This window comes from Bombina bombina, chromosome 11, assembly GCF_027579735.1.
Source record: "Bombina bombina isolate aBomBom1 chromosome 11, aBomBom1.pri, whole genome shotgun sequence".
Taxonomy (NCBI): Eukaryota; Metazoa; Chordata; class Amphibia; order Anura; family Bombinatoridae; genus Bombina; species Bombina bombina.
Window position 1 is genome coordinate 191,495,948 of NC_069509.1, and position 17,149 is coordinate 191,513,096.

At 40.6% G+C, this 17,149-nt stretch overlaps 1 protein-coding gene across 1 annotated transcript in view; it reads left to right on the forward strand.

Moving 5' to 3' along the window:
- The window catches only part of LOC128641749 (ectonucleotide pyrophosphatase/phosphodiesterase family member 7-like), a 59,601-nt gene extending 47,471 nt beyond the window's left edge, over positions 1-12,130 (forward strand). Inside the window, exons 5-6 of the mRNA XM_053694273.1 lie at positions 8,266-8,371; positions 11,962-12,130. Of these exons, the coding sequence (XP_053550248.1) occupies positions 8,266-8,371; positions 11,962-12,130 (275 nt within the window). The remainder of the gene's footprint in view (positions 1-8,265; positions 8,372-11,961) is intronic.
- Positions 12,131-17,149: the final 5,019 nt, after the last annotated feature.

Here is a 17,149-nt window from a genome sequence, read left to right on the forward strand (position 1 = left end):
TGGGTCATTGTTATTCTCAGATTTTGCATTCTATGGGAGAGGCACATTTCTGACCTCTTTTTACCTGTAAGGATAAGAGGAATTTATCTGCCTCAGCATGGATTACAACATCTTTAGACACCTGCATATTCACAGCATATGGCAATTGCTGATTTGATTTCAGGGCTGTATTTTTATCCTGAAATACCTCAGGGTCCCCTTTTAACCTGCTCCAGAGGCAAAGGTTAATTAAATCTATTTGTATGGCATATCTATGTAAGAGATTGTTGCCAATATATTTGATTATGCAGAGTATTTAAAACTAACAACAGGTGCTTTGCTGATTTATTACCTATAAAGATAGATAATAAACATTTAGCTGTGACATTATAGCTTTCAGATCTGTCATCCAGGCCATGGACACAGTAGTCTTGGGGAGAAAGATATTTAATCACCTTAGGTTCAGCTATCTGCGCTAATATGCCTTCGCTTATATAGCTAGCTTCCTATTTTAAGCTCAATTTGGCATACTTGGTTTTCCCAAGGTCATGCACTTGCATAGGGATAAATAGATCCTCCTTAACTTTCGCAATTTCTGCAAGGAATTGCGAATGATCTCCCCCTTTAGGGGATTTAGGGTCCCCCTTGTGGAGGTATATGGTTAATACATCGCCATCTAAGGACATATTGACTATCTTTCCAGGAATAATGTTAAAAGTATTACCATCAGAGCCACTTAAATGAGTCTGATCATCTATTTGTAGGATAGTGATTTCAGGTATAGAGTCATTCCTAAAATGAATCTCCACAACATCTGGCTTCTCTTCCACCACGTGACAGTTATGTTGGGTGCGAGATATACCGGACCGCTCATAATTAATAGGCCTTTTTACTAGTGAACAAATTACATTATTTATTCAATCAATTATGGTGCATAATTGCTTCAGGAGATCACTACCAATAATTAATTAATCAGTTGGCAGATCCACTATAATGACAGGGTGTCTTATTACCCTGTTCCCCAGCCTTAGTTTTAACCATGCCGTACCGTAGACTTTAAGAGAGTCGCCCCAACACCTATTAGTGAACCATCAAATTCTTTTATTTTAGGTTTGTAGGGTGTTAGCTCATTTAGCTGTGTGTAGTACCTGTGGGATAAAATAGTTGCCTGAGATCCAGTATCAATTAATCCCATGATAGGGTTAGAGACTGAATCCTGGAGCTCAGCTAATACATAATATCTCCCTGCAGTTTCTATCATTTCACACATAAAATTTGCATGCTTACCCAATTGTGGGCTTCACCATGTTTTACCTGTATTCGCCACGTTACCTGATGAAGGAGAATTTTCATACTCACCATTCACTTCCTCTATAATAGGGCTGATTGGGTTCCTGTGTACTGCATTTGTGGGAATAGGGTTATGAGAAAACTGCATAGGAATTGGTTTATTAGAGCTTCCAGGCTGAGGTTGATCGTCATCACAGCAAAATCGTCTGTTCCTGGTCTGTAGGGAGAGAACATGATTAGTACCATTATTGACATTTATCATTTTATTTGGTATATCTCTCCCCTCTCTCTCATGTAATACCACAGTATTTATGACTGTGCCTGTGGCCCACTGCTGTACCCCTAAAAAAAGATTATTAGGGTTCTGAGATTAGGGTTCTGAGCCATTAAAGCTTGACTCATATTAGTATATAGTGTACATAATTATCTTACTTGCGTACTGAGTTGGCCCACTTGAATAGACAAGCTACGTTTACCCATGGACCGATTTTTTTATATCCCAGGGTATTGATTCCCGGATCCTTGGGATCCTTCAGAATCATAGCTATTGTTCCTATTTTGACATGGTTGTCTTTGGGGTTCAACTTGTTCAGTATTAATATCTTGAGGAGCATTATTTACTTGGGGTGTCTGGTTACCCTGAGAGTATTTTCGCCACTTTTTATTTTTACGGGGGTACCGATTACCTTGTGGGTGTTCATCTCTTTGAGGATAATTATTTATCTGGATATGCCCCCCATTTTGAGTATATTCTCTCTGCACCTCGGCTCGTCATGGGGGAGGGGCAGAGTTAAAACTTTGTGGGGCAGGCCTGTTTTCTTGGGCCACTTCTGCATAAGTTTTCTTGTTAGACTCCAAATTGAGGCCTTGGTTCCCTTTTAACCCCCTGTTCACCGGACTGCTGAATAGAGTATATCTTTGTACTCTCTTTGATCAGCCAGTCCAATGAGCAGTGCTCATCAAAATCCCTAGCCAAATTAAGCTTGATGTGTGCGGATAATGCTTCATGAAATAAATTCACAAATTCTGAGCTTTCAAATATGGGGTAATCTTTGGCCATACTGTATGCACTTTTTAGTACAGAAAGGAATTCTATAGAGCTTTTATTCGCGCCACATTTTAAACCGTATACAGCTTATTTCGCTGCGGTTTTGGGGCAATATTTCCCGAATTCTTTTTTGCACTGATTTTTTTTTTTTCACTCCAGGAATGAATATTCATATCCTTGAGTGAAGCAAAGAATTTGTGATGTTTACTCTCAAATACCCAGGGCAGAAATTCAATTTTTGACTGCTCACTAGTAACATTCACTATGGATAAAGCATGTTCATAGTTCTCTAAGTGGTCAATTATAGAAGAGGTTCCATTTTTGGAAAATATAGGTACTGCATCCTTTATGAAAGTAATTATTTTAGGGGCGTCATATACCTTATTGGATGTATCTTGGGCTTTCCTAAGGACCTTATTTTTGGGGCTGGAGTGCCCCCTATCTGTCCTATATTTACTATTGGAAGACCCCCTACGTACGTTAGTACTATGTGGGCTATTTGGGTAGCTGGCTCCGCCCTCTGACTCACTACTAGAGCTTTCCACCTCATCTGAAGTATAAGTTCCCTGAATTTATAACCTGAGGTGACTGTCTATTTGGGAAGTGTATTTCTGACCCAGTAGGGGTTTAAATTCTTCCCTAATATTCTGCAGTTCATTTCTCATCATTTCTCATCAATTCTTTAAGGGATTTAAAATTATCTGCATTATCCTCATTGCTAATAGAGGGGTTTTCATTATGACGATACAGCCTTTTTAAACCACTTAACTCTCTTTGGCTTTGTGTGAGTTGTTTATGAAAATCTTCTATTTGAGCTATTAAACTCTGGTTATATTTTTGTAAGGTGTCCATGTTTTGGGCAAACTCATCAATTTTATCCTTGACTCATTTTGCCTCTTCCTCATCTTTATTCTCATTTGTCTTAAGCAGCAGTGAGGTGGGCAGGGGTCATAGTGAGACCAATTCAATTTATATCACGTAGATATTAGTTAAAATTAAATATTACATTCTGAAATACATCTGTAGTTTATTCAATGTTATTTCACAGGTACCCTGACAGTTCATATTGCACACAAAGTAATGAGCACAAACTGATTACTGAGAGAAAAGCACAAACATTTCTAATAAGTGCACATATTACATTCAAATTGCAACAAGGTAAAAAAAAAATCCTCCTCCTGTTATTGGCTGCTTTCACTGCACTGCATGAGATCTGCATAGTAAATACATGTGCCATATACATATCAGCAGTTACGCACTGCACTCCATGTGATCTGCAGACTAAATACATGTGCAGTATACATATCAGCAGTTACGCACTGCACTCCCTGTGATCTGCAGACTAAATACATGTGCAGTATACATATCAGCAGTTACGCACTGCACTCCCTGTGATCTGCAGACTAAATACATGTGCAGTATACATATCAGCAGTTATGCACTGCACTCCATGTGATCTGCAGACTAAATACATGTGCAGTATACATATCAGCAGTTACGCACTGCACTCCATGTGATCTGCAGACTAAATACATGTGCAGTATACATATCAGCAGTTACGCACTGCACTCCCTGTGATCTGCAGACTAAATACATGTGCAGTATACATATCAGCAGTTATGCACTGCACTCCATGTGATCTGCAGACTAAATACATGTGCAGTATACATATCAGCAGTTACGCACTGCACTCCATGTGATCTGCAGACTAAATACATGTGCAGTATACATATCAGCAGATACGCACTGAACTCCATGTGATCTGCAGACTAAATACATGTGCAGTATACATATCAGCAGTTACGCACTGCACTCCATGTGATCTGCAGACTAAATACATGTGCAGTATACATATCAGCAGTTACGCACTGAACTCCCTGTGATCTGCATAGTAAATACATGTGCAGTATACATATCAGCAGTTACGCACTGCACTCCATGTGATCTGCAGACTAAATACATGTGCAGTATACATATCAGCAGTTACGCACTGAACTCCCTGTGATCTGCAGACTAAATACATGTGCAGTATACATATCAGCAGTTACGCACTGCACTCCATGTGATCTGCAGACTAAATACATGTGCAGTATACATATCAGCAGATACGCACTGCACTCCATGTGATCTGCAGACTAAATACATATGCAGTATACATATCAGCAGTTACGCACTGCACTCCATGTGATCTGCAGATTAAATACATGTGCAGTATACATATCAGCAGATACGCACTGCACTCCATGTGATCTGCAGATTAAATACATGTGCAGTATACATATCAGCAGTTACGCACTGCACTCCATGTGATTGCAGACTAAATACATGTGCAGTATACATATCAGCAGTTACGCACTGCACTCCATGTGATCTGCAGACTAAATACATGTGCAGTATACATATCAGCAGTTACGCACTGCACTCCATGTGATCTGCAGACTAAATACATGTGCAGTATACATATCAGCAGTTACGCACTGCACTCCATGTGATCTGCATAGTAAATACATGTGCAGTATACATATGAGCAGTTACGCACTGCACTCCATGTGATCTGCAGACTAAATACATGTGCAGTATACATATCAGCAGTTACGCACTGCACTCCATGTGATCTGCAGACTAAATACATGTACAGTATACATATCAGCAGTTACGCACTGCACTCCATGTGATCTGCAGACTAAATACATGTGCAGTATACATATCAGCAGTTACACACTGCACTGCATGAGAGCTGCATAATAAATTCCTGTACAATATACATATCAGCAGTTACGCACTGCACTCTATGTGATCTGCAGACTATATACACATGCAGTATACATATCAGCAGATACACACTGCAGTGCATGAGATCTTCATACTAAATACATGTTCAGTATACATATCAGCAGTTAAGCACTGCACTGCAGGAGATCTGCATACTAAATACATATGCAGTGTACATATCAGCAGTTAAGCACTGCATGAGATCTGCATACTCAATACATATGCAGTGTACATATCAGCAGTTAAGCACTGCACTGCATGAGGTCTGCATACTAAATACATGTGCAGTATACATAGCAGTTAAGTACTGTACTGCATGAGGTCTGCATACTAAATACATGTGCAGTATACATATCAGCAGTTAAGTACTGCACTGCATGAGGTCAGCATTATAAAAACATGTGCAGTGTACATATTACATTCAAATTGCAACAAGGTAAAAAAAAAATCCTCCTCCTGTTATTGGCTGCTTTCACTGCACTGCATGAGATCTGCATAGTAAATACATGTGCCATATACATATCAGCAATTACACACTGGACTCCATGTGATCTGCAGACTAAATACATGTGCAGTATACATATCAGCAGTTACGCACTGCACTCCATGTGATCTGCAGACTAAATACATGTGCAGTATACATATCAGCAGTTACGCACTGCACTCCATGTGATCTGCAGACTAAATACATGTGCAGTATACATATCAGCAGTTACGCACTGCACTCCATGTGATCTGCAGACTAAGTACATGTGCAGTATACATATCAGCAGTTACGCACTGCACTCCATGTGATCTGCAGACTAAATACATGTGCAGTATACATATCAGCAGTTACGCACTGCACTCCATGTGATCTGCAGACTAAATACATGTGCAGTATACATATCAGCAGTTACGCACTGCACTCCATGTGATCTGCAGACTAAATACATGTGCCATATACATATCAGCAGTTACGCACTGCACTCCATGTGATCTGCAGACTAAATACATGTGCACTATACATATCAGCAATTACACAATGCACTCCATGTGATCTGCAGACTAAATACATGTGCCATATACATATCAGCAGTTACACACTGTACTCCATGTGATCTGCAGACTAAATACACGTGCAGTATACATATCAGCAGTTACGCACTGCACTCCATGTGATATGCAGACTAAATACACATGCAGTATACATATCAGCAGTTACGCACTGCACTCTATGTGATCTGCAGACTATATACACATGCAGTATACATATCAGCAGATACACACTGCAGTGCATGAGATCTTCATACTAAATGCATGTTCAGTATACATATCAGCAGTTAAGCACTGCACTGCAGGAGATCTGCATACTAAATACATATGCAGTGTACATATCAGCAGTTAAGCACTGCATGAGATCTGCACACTCAATACATATGCAGTGTTCATATCAGCACTTAAGCACTGCACTGCATGAGGTCTGCATACTAAATACATGTGCAGTATACATAGCAGTTAAGTACTGTACTGCATGAGGTCTGCATACTAAATACATGTGCAGTATACATATCAGCAGTTAAGTACTGCACTGCATGAGGTCAGCATAATAAAAACATGTGCAGTGTACATATCAGCAGTTATGCACTCCACTGCATGAGATCTGCATACTAAATACATGTGCAGTATACAAATCAGCAGTTAAGCACTGTACTGCATGAGGTCTGCATACTAAATACATGTGCATTATACATATCAGCAGTTAAGCACTGTACTGCATGAGGTCTGCATACTAAATACATGTGCAGTATACATATCAGCAGTTAAGTACTGCACTGTATGAGGTCAGCGTGATAAAAACATGTGCAGTGTACATATCAGCAGTTAAGTACTGCACTGCATTAGATCTGCATACTAAATACATGTGCAGTATACATATCAGCAGTTAAGCACTGCACTGCATGAGGTCAGCATGATAAAAACATGTGCAGTGTACATATCAGCAGTTACGCACTGCACTGCATGACATCTGCATACTAAATACATGTGCAGTATACATTTCAGCAGTTACGCACTGGACTGCATGACATCTGCATACTAAATACATGTGCAGTATACATATCAGCAGTTACGCACTGTACTGCATGACATCTGCATACTAAATACATGTGCAGTATACATATCAGCAGTTACGCACTGCACTGCATGACATCTGCATACTCAATGCATGTGCAGTATACATATCAGCAGTTACGCACTGCACAGCATGAGACAGCATGATAAAAACATGTGCAGTGTACATATCAGCAGTTACGCACTGCACTGCATGAGATCTCCGTACTAAATTTATGTGCAATATACATATCAGCAGTTAAGATGAGATTTCAGTGTTTTTTATTTTGCATGCATATATGTTGCAATGTAGTGAATCATTTCTGATAAAAACATGACTTTTATGTCCCTTTACATACAGTATGTGAGTTGTATTCCTGCCCCTCTGGGAAGGTGTAAAAAACACAATTTGCAGAGGTAAATTACAGTAAAAGCAGCCAAAATAAAACTGAATGTACACAACATATTTTTTGTCTATGCTAAATGAAATACTTTATAGAGGTTTTCATTTTACATTCAATGTCTCTTTTGGTCAGTTTAAAGCCCAGAATCCTCTGTGAAGTTAATATACTGATTTATTAGGTACATCATTTTTATATTTGATTACAGCACAATAAATCTATTTTTATAAATCTCAGATCACTAACAAATGTTACAGGATTATAGCACTACAATATATAGAAAACAAATCTAATAACTTAAAACAGTATTATTATTAATAATACTAATTATATTTATGATTTAATAATAACCATTAATATTAACATTAAGCTCAGTATTTACACAGAAGATTTCTGAGCATTAAAATCAAACTGCCCATTAGAGTTTATCAAGGATTTGCTGGAATCTGCATGAAAAAAACATATATATTATTTATTTGCAAGAAAAGAAGAAATCATTTCCACAAAACTATCTGTGAAATTGCTTAGAGAATCTCATAACGTATTGATTTGCTGGAACACAGTCGCCAATATCAGTGTACGGCTATAAATATGCAGTGTTCAATATCGATAATGAAGGCTGGTGTAAGTATTGTGTTTAATACTCAGTTATTAATTAGTACAATAAATATTGCTGTTTTGCAGATAATGCCATCCACGTGACAGCTATAGTGATGTGTGCGGTGCTGGGCGTCCTTGTGCTGGTATTTATTTCCTACGTGCCGTACACAGTTATAAAGAGAAGGAAAGGGTAAGTGCCAAAGAGGCAGTCAGGATTATGTGCTGTATATCAGATTATCTGTCGCTAGAACGTATGGAAACTTGTGAAACACCCAACTGATTGCAGTTTTCTTTGGAATAAAGATATAGCAAAATGAAAAGTCACTTTCATGAAATAATAACTAATTGAACGAATATTAAACGCAATGGGACCTATTTATGAAAGGTCTGTCGGACCTGATCCGACAGTGGGGATTAGGTCTGACAGACCTCGCTGAATGCAGAGAGCAATACGCTCTCCGTATTCAGCATTGCACCAACAACTCTTGTGAGCTGCTGGTGCAACACCGCCCCCTGCAGACTGTGGGTGTCAATCAACCTGATCATATTTGATCGGGTCGAATTGCGGCAATGTCTGTCCGCCTGCTCAGAGCAGGCGGACAGGTTATGGAGCAGCGGTCTTTAGAGTCTGAAGACTCGCCAGAAACATGGGCCCTCAAGCTCCAAACGACGCTTGATAAATGGGCCTCAATGGCTCTACTAAATGATAATCATCTCCTGTAACTGCTGTTTGTGTTGCCCTTATCTTTGGGGAGCCCCCCTGCATTACAATAGGGTCCACTAACAAGCCTCAGATGCCCCATTGCATAAGAGGGATTTCAGGCTCACTGATAAGGGTCTCTAATAGCCCTAATAGCTGCACCCTTACCATACGCCATTTACCGCCTTTGGGAACCGGCCATATATAACCATCCAGCTGCAAGTTACAGTATCTGGCTTCTGAATACTGCAAAGGATTAACCCTGTCTTCATGGGCCATTAAATATAATACATTTGCATAATCAACAAATGCAGAGTACAAAGACAATAACATTTACTCTGCAGTAAGCAGTAGATTTCTTCTGACAAATTTCAAATTTCCCTTCCATTTGCCAGCACACTGTATCATGTGACAGCTGTCAGCCAATCACAGACTCATAAACTGTGAACTCTTGCATATGCTCAGTAGGTGCCACAGAAAATATTTACATAAATAGACTGTGCACAATCTGATAAAGGAAGTAATCGTACATAAAACTGCTGTTCTATCTAACTCATGAAAGTCAAATTTTACTTCTGCATTCCTTTAATAACCAAAGGACTTGTCTGTTTTGACTTATTATTATTATTATTATTATTATCATTTCTTTGTATAGCACCACAAAATTCAGTAGCTTTGCTTGGTTATAGAGATAGGGGTATACAATGACAAGGATTTGTGACAAAATACAAAACATAACAAGCTAATCAAATCTAGTATAGGAGGAAGAGGGCCCTGCTCCGGAGAGCTCACAGTCTACAGTTTGAGGGTGCAGAGACATAAGGTTTGGGGTAGCTTGTCAAATGGATTGTAGATACAGGAGTGAGGCAGTTCAAGAATTATTTTGGTTAGGATGAGAGATGGAGGAGATTTGGCAGGCCTCTCTAAATAAGTATGTTTTCAATCTGAAGATATACAAGGTTGGAGACAGTCTTTTGGAGCATGGTAGAGAGTTCCAGAGGACAGGGGCAGCATGTAAAAAGTCTTGGAGACGGGAGTGGGACGTATAGATAACAGGAGTGGAGAGACGTAGGTCAAAGGTTGATCAAAGAGGATGGGTCGGGGAATATTTGGAGATGGAAGAGAAAATATAGTTGTGAGTTAGACTGTTGAGTACTTTATAAGTTAGAGTTAATATTTTAAACTGTATTCTAGAGTGTATGGGGAGTCAGCGTAGAGAATGGCAGAGGGGAGCAGCTGATGTAGATCGGCAACTTAGGTGGATGAAACTAGTAGAAGCATTCATAATAGATTGGAGGGAGGAGAGGCGGTGTTTTGGAAGGTCATTTAGAAGTAAATTGCAATAATCAATGCATGACAAAATGAAGGAATGAGCAAGGAATGGATGAATTCTGGAAATGTAGCATAGGTGTTCACTTCAGGATTTGGTAAGCGCTTGTGTATGTGGGTTGAATGTGAGTTCTGAGTCAAGTGTGACCCCAAGACAGCGGACCTGGGGTCAGGTGTTGAGAATACCTGTCAGAGAAATGTCAGGTATCAGATGTCTCGAAGAGGGGGGAATAAGAAGCTGCTCAGTTTTGGACAGGTTGAGTTGGAGGTAGTGTGAAGACATCCAGAGGAAATTGCAGAGAGACAGTTGGAAATCTGGTTGAGTAAAGAGAGGGAGATATAGATTTGGGTATCATCAGCATATAAGTGGTACTAGAAAGATAATGGTATAGAGAGAGAATATATACTGTGTGTGTATATATATATATATATATATATAAATATATATGTCAGAACTGTACCTTTAAGGAGTCCCCTCCCACAGAGGCTATAAATTCCTAATGCACCTGCAGCCAGGTGCTTAGTATTTTGTTAGCAAATGTAGGTATATGCTGCACACTTTCCTGCTGCTACTATCTTAGCAACCTGCTGTCCGCATTGGATAAGAACAGACCTGCAACTTTCTAACCCCAGCACTCGCTCTCTTTATGGAGGAACTGTATTCCAAGATAGCACAGAGGATGCACTGAGAAGCACGCAGTTTGGACTTTCCCTTATTACAACTACTCTGCTTCTATCAGGTCAGATCCACCACACCGCAAAAGGCATTGCACTTACCTGCAGTGCAATATACCAACGGAGACCATAAGATCGCATAAGGAACCGGAGACCGGAACTAATCCACTCCCCCCTGTGACGTAACAGGGGTTTCCCAATCTGAACACGTAACCGCACTGTGAATTGAGCTGGCAGATTACTCGCTCTGCAAACAGTTTTCTCGGTCAGTGTCACGCAACCTGTGAAGTAACAGGTGATCACAGGACTGGTAGTTACTTGCCGGAGTCCAAACCAGGATTGCTGTTAAGCCACGCCCCCTCTGACAGTTCCGACACTCAGGGGATTCTTACACTTGCTCCAATGTGATACCCAGGCACCAGCAGTAATCACAACAGTTACCAGAACACACTTGCTCAGCATTCAGCAAAGTTATACTCCCAGGGAGTTCCACACTCGTCAATCATTACTGCAGTATTCCAGTATCGCCTATAGCTGTGCTGTAGCATTACTATTAACACTCCATACCATTAAATCACAATTGTTACACTTATGCAACTTCCACGTAGTGGCTACCTTGCAATATTGTGATACATACAATCTTAAACAAGATTACATAAATTCTAATACAGCTAATTCTGCAGCTGAGATCCTATCTGTAGTATTCCTTATAGGGGAACTTGAAGGAAGTACGCAAGTCTCCAGACGTATAGTAACATAATACTAAGCCCAATGGATCCAGCAGAACTACCACAATTGTTTATAACCTGTCCCAGAAGGTCGACCAACTAGCTCAGGTACTCAGAGAACTACAGGTCGAAAATCAAACCCTACGTGGAATAATAAGACACCTTCGCACAAAAGGGCACAGTTCCTGATTTATCACCGGAGCCATAAGTCTCACTACCCGAAACTTTCTCAGGCAACAGGAAGTCATATCGACAATTCAAGAACGCCTGCAACCTCCTGTTTACCCTTAAGCCAAAGACCTACAATTCTGATAGAATAAGAGTTCTCACAATAGTCTCCTTTCTTAGGGGCGAATCCCGCGTATGGGCAGACACATGCTATGAGAATAATGATCCCATACTCTCCTCCTTGCAAGCTTTCTATGCGACTATGGATGAACTATATCAGGACAGTGATGTCCAACTCACTGCAGAGGCGAAGATGAGAGCTCTCCGACAAGGCCGCCATGCAGTATAAGAGTACATCACCGAGTTTAAGCAATACGACACTGATTCACAGTGGAATGCCATAGCATTACTGAATCATTTCAGGTTGGGACTTTCTGACCAGATTAAGGATGAGTTGGCACGACTAGACATGCCCAACACCTTGGAAACATTAATCAAACTGGTCATACAAATTGACAGAAGGTTGAGAGAAAGAAAACAGGAACGTTATTCATCTGATAGCTCCGTTAAATCATCCCACAGTTACCCGCAACAGCCCACACATAATAAGCCCACTGAAGAGCCCATGGACTTGGGAATTATTAGAGGACCCTTGTCAACACAAGAGAGGTCCCGTAGAAGGAACCTACAATTATGCATGTATTGTGCCAACCCGTCACATACAGTGAAGGACTGCCCTTTGTTGTCCAAGACAAGAAAAAGTAAGTCTCAAATACATACCACTCAACCTATTGTTAACGAAAACCCCACTTACTGTTGTATTCCTTTTTTTTTTTTTTTTTTTTTTTTTTTATTGAGGTTAAAGTAAAAGGTAACATACAGTAATCCAACCGCACAGGTTAAATAGAGAATACAGAATGGTACTAAAGCTTAGTACAGAAGACAAAAAAAAAAATATTGTGTAATTCAAGTACTTGTGGTAAATAGTGACAACAAGGTAATGATAACTATAAACACTGACCTGTGCAGGGGTAGGAATGACCTCTTTTTTTTCATGAACCAACCACTACTATATATAACAAGGAACATTATAAGATAAGTACACGTTTTCAGGGATCCTCATGATGATGCAGATAGTGTGTAAGAGAGTTGGGGATTATAAAAGTTAAACAACTCTGAATAGAAATATACCAATTATATAACAATGATACTTATAGTTATACGCAGGTAGTGGTATGGTTTAAAGGGGGGGGAGATCAGTGGGCCAGAGCCACTTTTAGTTTGGAGGAGGGGAAGAATTTGGAGGGAGGGCTATAGTGAATATAGGGAGAAGAGAGATATCTTAAGAGCTACGGATGATAGGAAACTTATGAGGGTCCTGTAGGAGGGTTTGCGTAATCAAAAGCTCAGGTTCTTACACCGTTCAATATAATATAGGTGACTTCATAAAGAGGAGTTTCATTGTAGGTAGGAAACCACTCAACCTGAGTCCAGTAGCTAAAGAGTGATAAGATCAATTATTATTGTGTCTAGTATAATGTACAGTATAGGTAAACAAACCTCAGCTAGTTGTTGGGCTTGTAGATAGCAGCAAAATGTATAAGTTATGTCTCCAGACATATGTAATCAATATATGAGCCGAGGGATGGTTTGTTACTTTCAGACTATGTAATAGTGAAATAGGGGGTTATGATTCAGTTGTAGCACTGCATAGTGTATGTAATGTATAGATTGGAGTAGACAAGTACACACTGTGTGTTCATAGAATCCGACAAAATATGTCTGTCTATAATATAGAATATGCTAATAAGTTATAAAGTCAAGAGAATGTCCCCTTATGGTACATTAAGTGTGCACATCCTACTATAGGAGAGTCGCATATAATATGTTTTTTAACTCAAAAACATAAATAGCTTTGTACAGGTATTAACTATATGACACAAACAGATAATTACTACATGGTTGATGAGATGTTCTGCAGAGGGTACATGAAGAAGCACTCCTGCCTCAAGTACTTAGATAGCCAGACACAAGGATCGGCAACATAACATAGGGGAATTAACAGGAGGAGACACGGCTAGGTTTCTATAAGTTTAACAACCTGGTAAATAATAATCAGCTTTACTTTTATCACATATGCCTATCCACACCATTAAGAGAAAATTACAAATTAGATGAGTTTTACAGAGGTTACGGTAAATGTAATATAGCACTGAGTCCTGTTTGAAAAACGTCTTAAAGCTGATAATTTTATATTGAATTAGGGCTGCCAAAGACTAATATTGCAGGAATATGGGTCTTTACCAAATGTCATCAGAGCCTTAGCCCACCCCTCTCTTCACTCCTTTACTGCTAATGAGGTATGGTGTAGATTGTAGCGTTTGCTCCTGAGTTTCCAGTAGGAGTGAGAATTTGTCAAAGAGATCCAGCTCATTCCAGAGCAAGTGAGGAAATGCACATAAGGTCTGGGACCCGCTGCCAAGGAAAGCTATAACCAGGTCCTGATCAGTCCGTAAACTAGCTATGTGTTTAAACTCACCCGGAGGTTGCGCTGAGCTGGTAAGAAGGATATTTAAAAATGTTAAGTTCGGTCTGATGGGAGACTTCAGGGCTGTATGACCATGTTCCTGCATGAGCGCAACCATGGTGAGCGGCATCTGCATAGTGCTCTCTGTCTCCTTCTGATAAACAGCTCCACTAGCGTCAGCTGCAGGCTCCGTAATTGCCAAGGCCATCTCAGGGCTGCAGATCCAACTGTCCGTGTGAGGATGTGAACCCCTAGTAAGCGGCAAGGAGCTGTCTAATTGCAGGGTTACGTCTTTGAGGCTTTTTTCTTTTCTAGGTGAAGCCGATAGAACGTAGCTCTCCACTCCTACGAAGCTTTCCACAGTACTTAGCGAGACATCATGAGGAGCAGACTCCATACAAGGATGTGGTGTTTCTATCGCTGATGTTGTTAGGCTGAGGCTAAGGCGGTAGGTCTCGTCATTCTTAGTGAGATTTAGGGGAGCCGCCATTTTGGGTGTTGGGATATCCTCTTCATCACGCTGATTTCTTACTATAAACAACAGGTCGTGGAAGCAGCAATCCATCTTCTCCTCAAATCTAGCAAGCGATGCCTGTATCTGCATATAAAGGTCTGCCATATTAAGTTGGGAGTGGTCGCTTCTGTCTCGTGGTTACGCCAGACGATATGTCTCCACAAAAGTAGTGTAACAGATGTTTAAGACTTTGTTATATGTCATTTAAGATGTTGCTTTCCCTCTTACATAAGTGTAAAGCTAGTGCGAAGTCGAAAACGTGCAAATTATACACTTCATAAAGCTTAATGTTTGTAGAATTAGCAGGAGCTCTTAAGTTGTACGTCCTGTTTCTTCTGCTGTTAGCTCCGCCCCCCCCCCCCCCCCCACTGTTGTATTCCTTTATTCCTACAGTGGCACCAAAAGAGACTGAGCACTGACGCAATTGTCGACTCCGGAGCCAACGGGAGCTACATTGATAAAGATTTGGTTGTAAATAATAAAATTCCATTTGTGTGTAAGCAGAAACCCGTCTACATTTGAGTTATTGATGCTTCCCCCATTAAGACAGGTCCAATTACACATCATACAATACCCCTTCAGATGCAGACACCGTCCTGACACACTGAGTTTCTCTCACTAGACATTATTCCATCCCCGCTTTTACCTGTTGTTCTAGGACTAAGTTGGTTACAACTACACCAACCAATGATCCACTGGAAGGATTTACAAGTGGACTTAAACTCCTCTTTTTGTCAGAAGTTCTGTTACCCTCAACAAAGAATACTCCTACAAGTGGCAGAGCACCAAGTCAACCTGCCCTCGGAGTTCTTCAATGTCTTCAGCAAAAACAAGCCGAAGCTCTACCCCCCCATAGACAGTATGACTGTCCTATAAAACTACAACCAGGTGCGACAATACTTCATCTTCTCTTAGCCAACCTGAACTGGATCATTTGAAGATCTATCTCGATGACAACTTAAAAAAAGGCTTCATAAGACCCCAGATCCTGAAGCAATTCCATGATTCCCCCGCTGCCAGACATCAAGGAATTGGACGAACATTAGAGAAGGTATCCAGAAACTTCTGGTGGCCTCACATGAAGACTACAGTCACTGAATACATCCATAGCTGCACAATCTGTGCTACATCCAAGACTGATACCAATCAACCATATGGTTGCCTCATGCCAATACAGACACAAGAGAGACCATGGCAACACGTTGGACTAGACTTTATTGTAGATCTTCCAAGATCTGAGAAACAAAACACAATTCTAGTGGTTGTAGACTTATTCAGTAAGACGGCACACTTCATACCATATCAGAAACTACCAACCTCTTCCGAGACAGCACAGCTATTCCTAAAACATATCGTCAGACTCCATGGCATACCACCCATATTGACCTCGGACCGTGGAACTCAATTCACGTCAAGGTTCTGGAAACAGTTATGTAAGCTATTACAGATCGATCACTGCTATAGCACATCTTTCCACCCCCAAACAAACGGCCAAACAGAACGTGTCAATCAATGGCTAGAACAGTACCTCCGATGTTTTTGTACTCAACACCAAACCAATTGGCTACAGTTACTTCCCATGGCTGAATACTCATATAACGACTATCAATTCCAGTACAAAGATGACTCCATTCTACGCCAACTACAGATATCACCCAACATTCACATTCTCTGCTGATACCGTAGCAATACCACCTCAGGTAGATGAACTAACAAACACCTTAAAGGAAACATTCAAAACTCTACGCCACAATATAACACAGTCACAAGACTCACAAAAACGATACTATAATTTAAGAAGACGTTCACCCCCTACCTACTCAGTTGGTGACCTTGTCTGGTTATCGACAAAAAAAAACCTAAGACTACAAATACCATATAAGAAATTGGGAAAGTTGTACATGGGACCCTTTCCCATCAAAAAAATTGTGAACCCAAATGCTGTGACCTTGGAACTTCCTCCTGCCATGCGTGTCCATCCCACCTTCCATGTATCTTTACTTATACCTGCAGGACAGATGAGGGATACCACACCTGTACTACCACCTGCTTCAGTCCTTCTGGCATCAGATGAATATGAGGTCCAAACACTACTGGATTCTCGACTTAGCGGTGGTCACCTTGAATACTTAGTCCGTTGGAAAGGCTTCTCCAGTGAGGAGGATTCATGGGAGCCCTCCACGAACCTTCATGCGCCCAAACTGGTGGCTCTTTTCCATCGCCGACACCCTGATTGTCCCAGATCTCAAGTGGTGGGACCCCTTGCTTGATGAGGGGGTGATGTCAGAACTGTACCTTTAAGGAGTTCCCTCCCACAGAGGCTATAA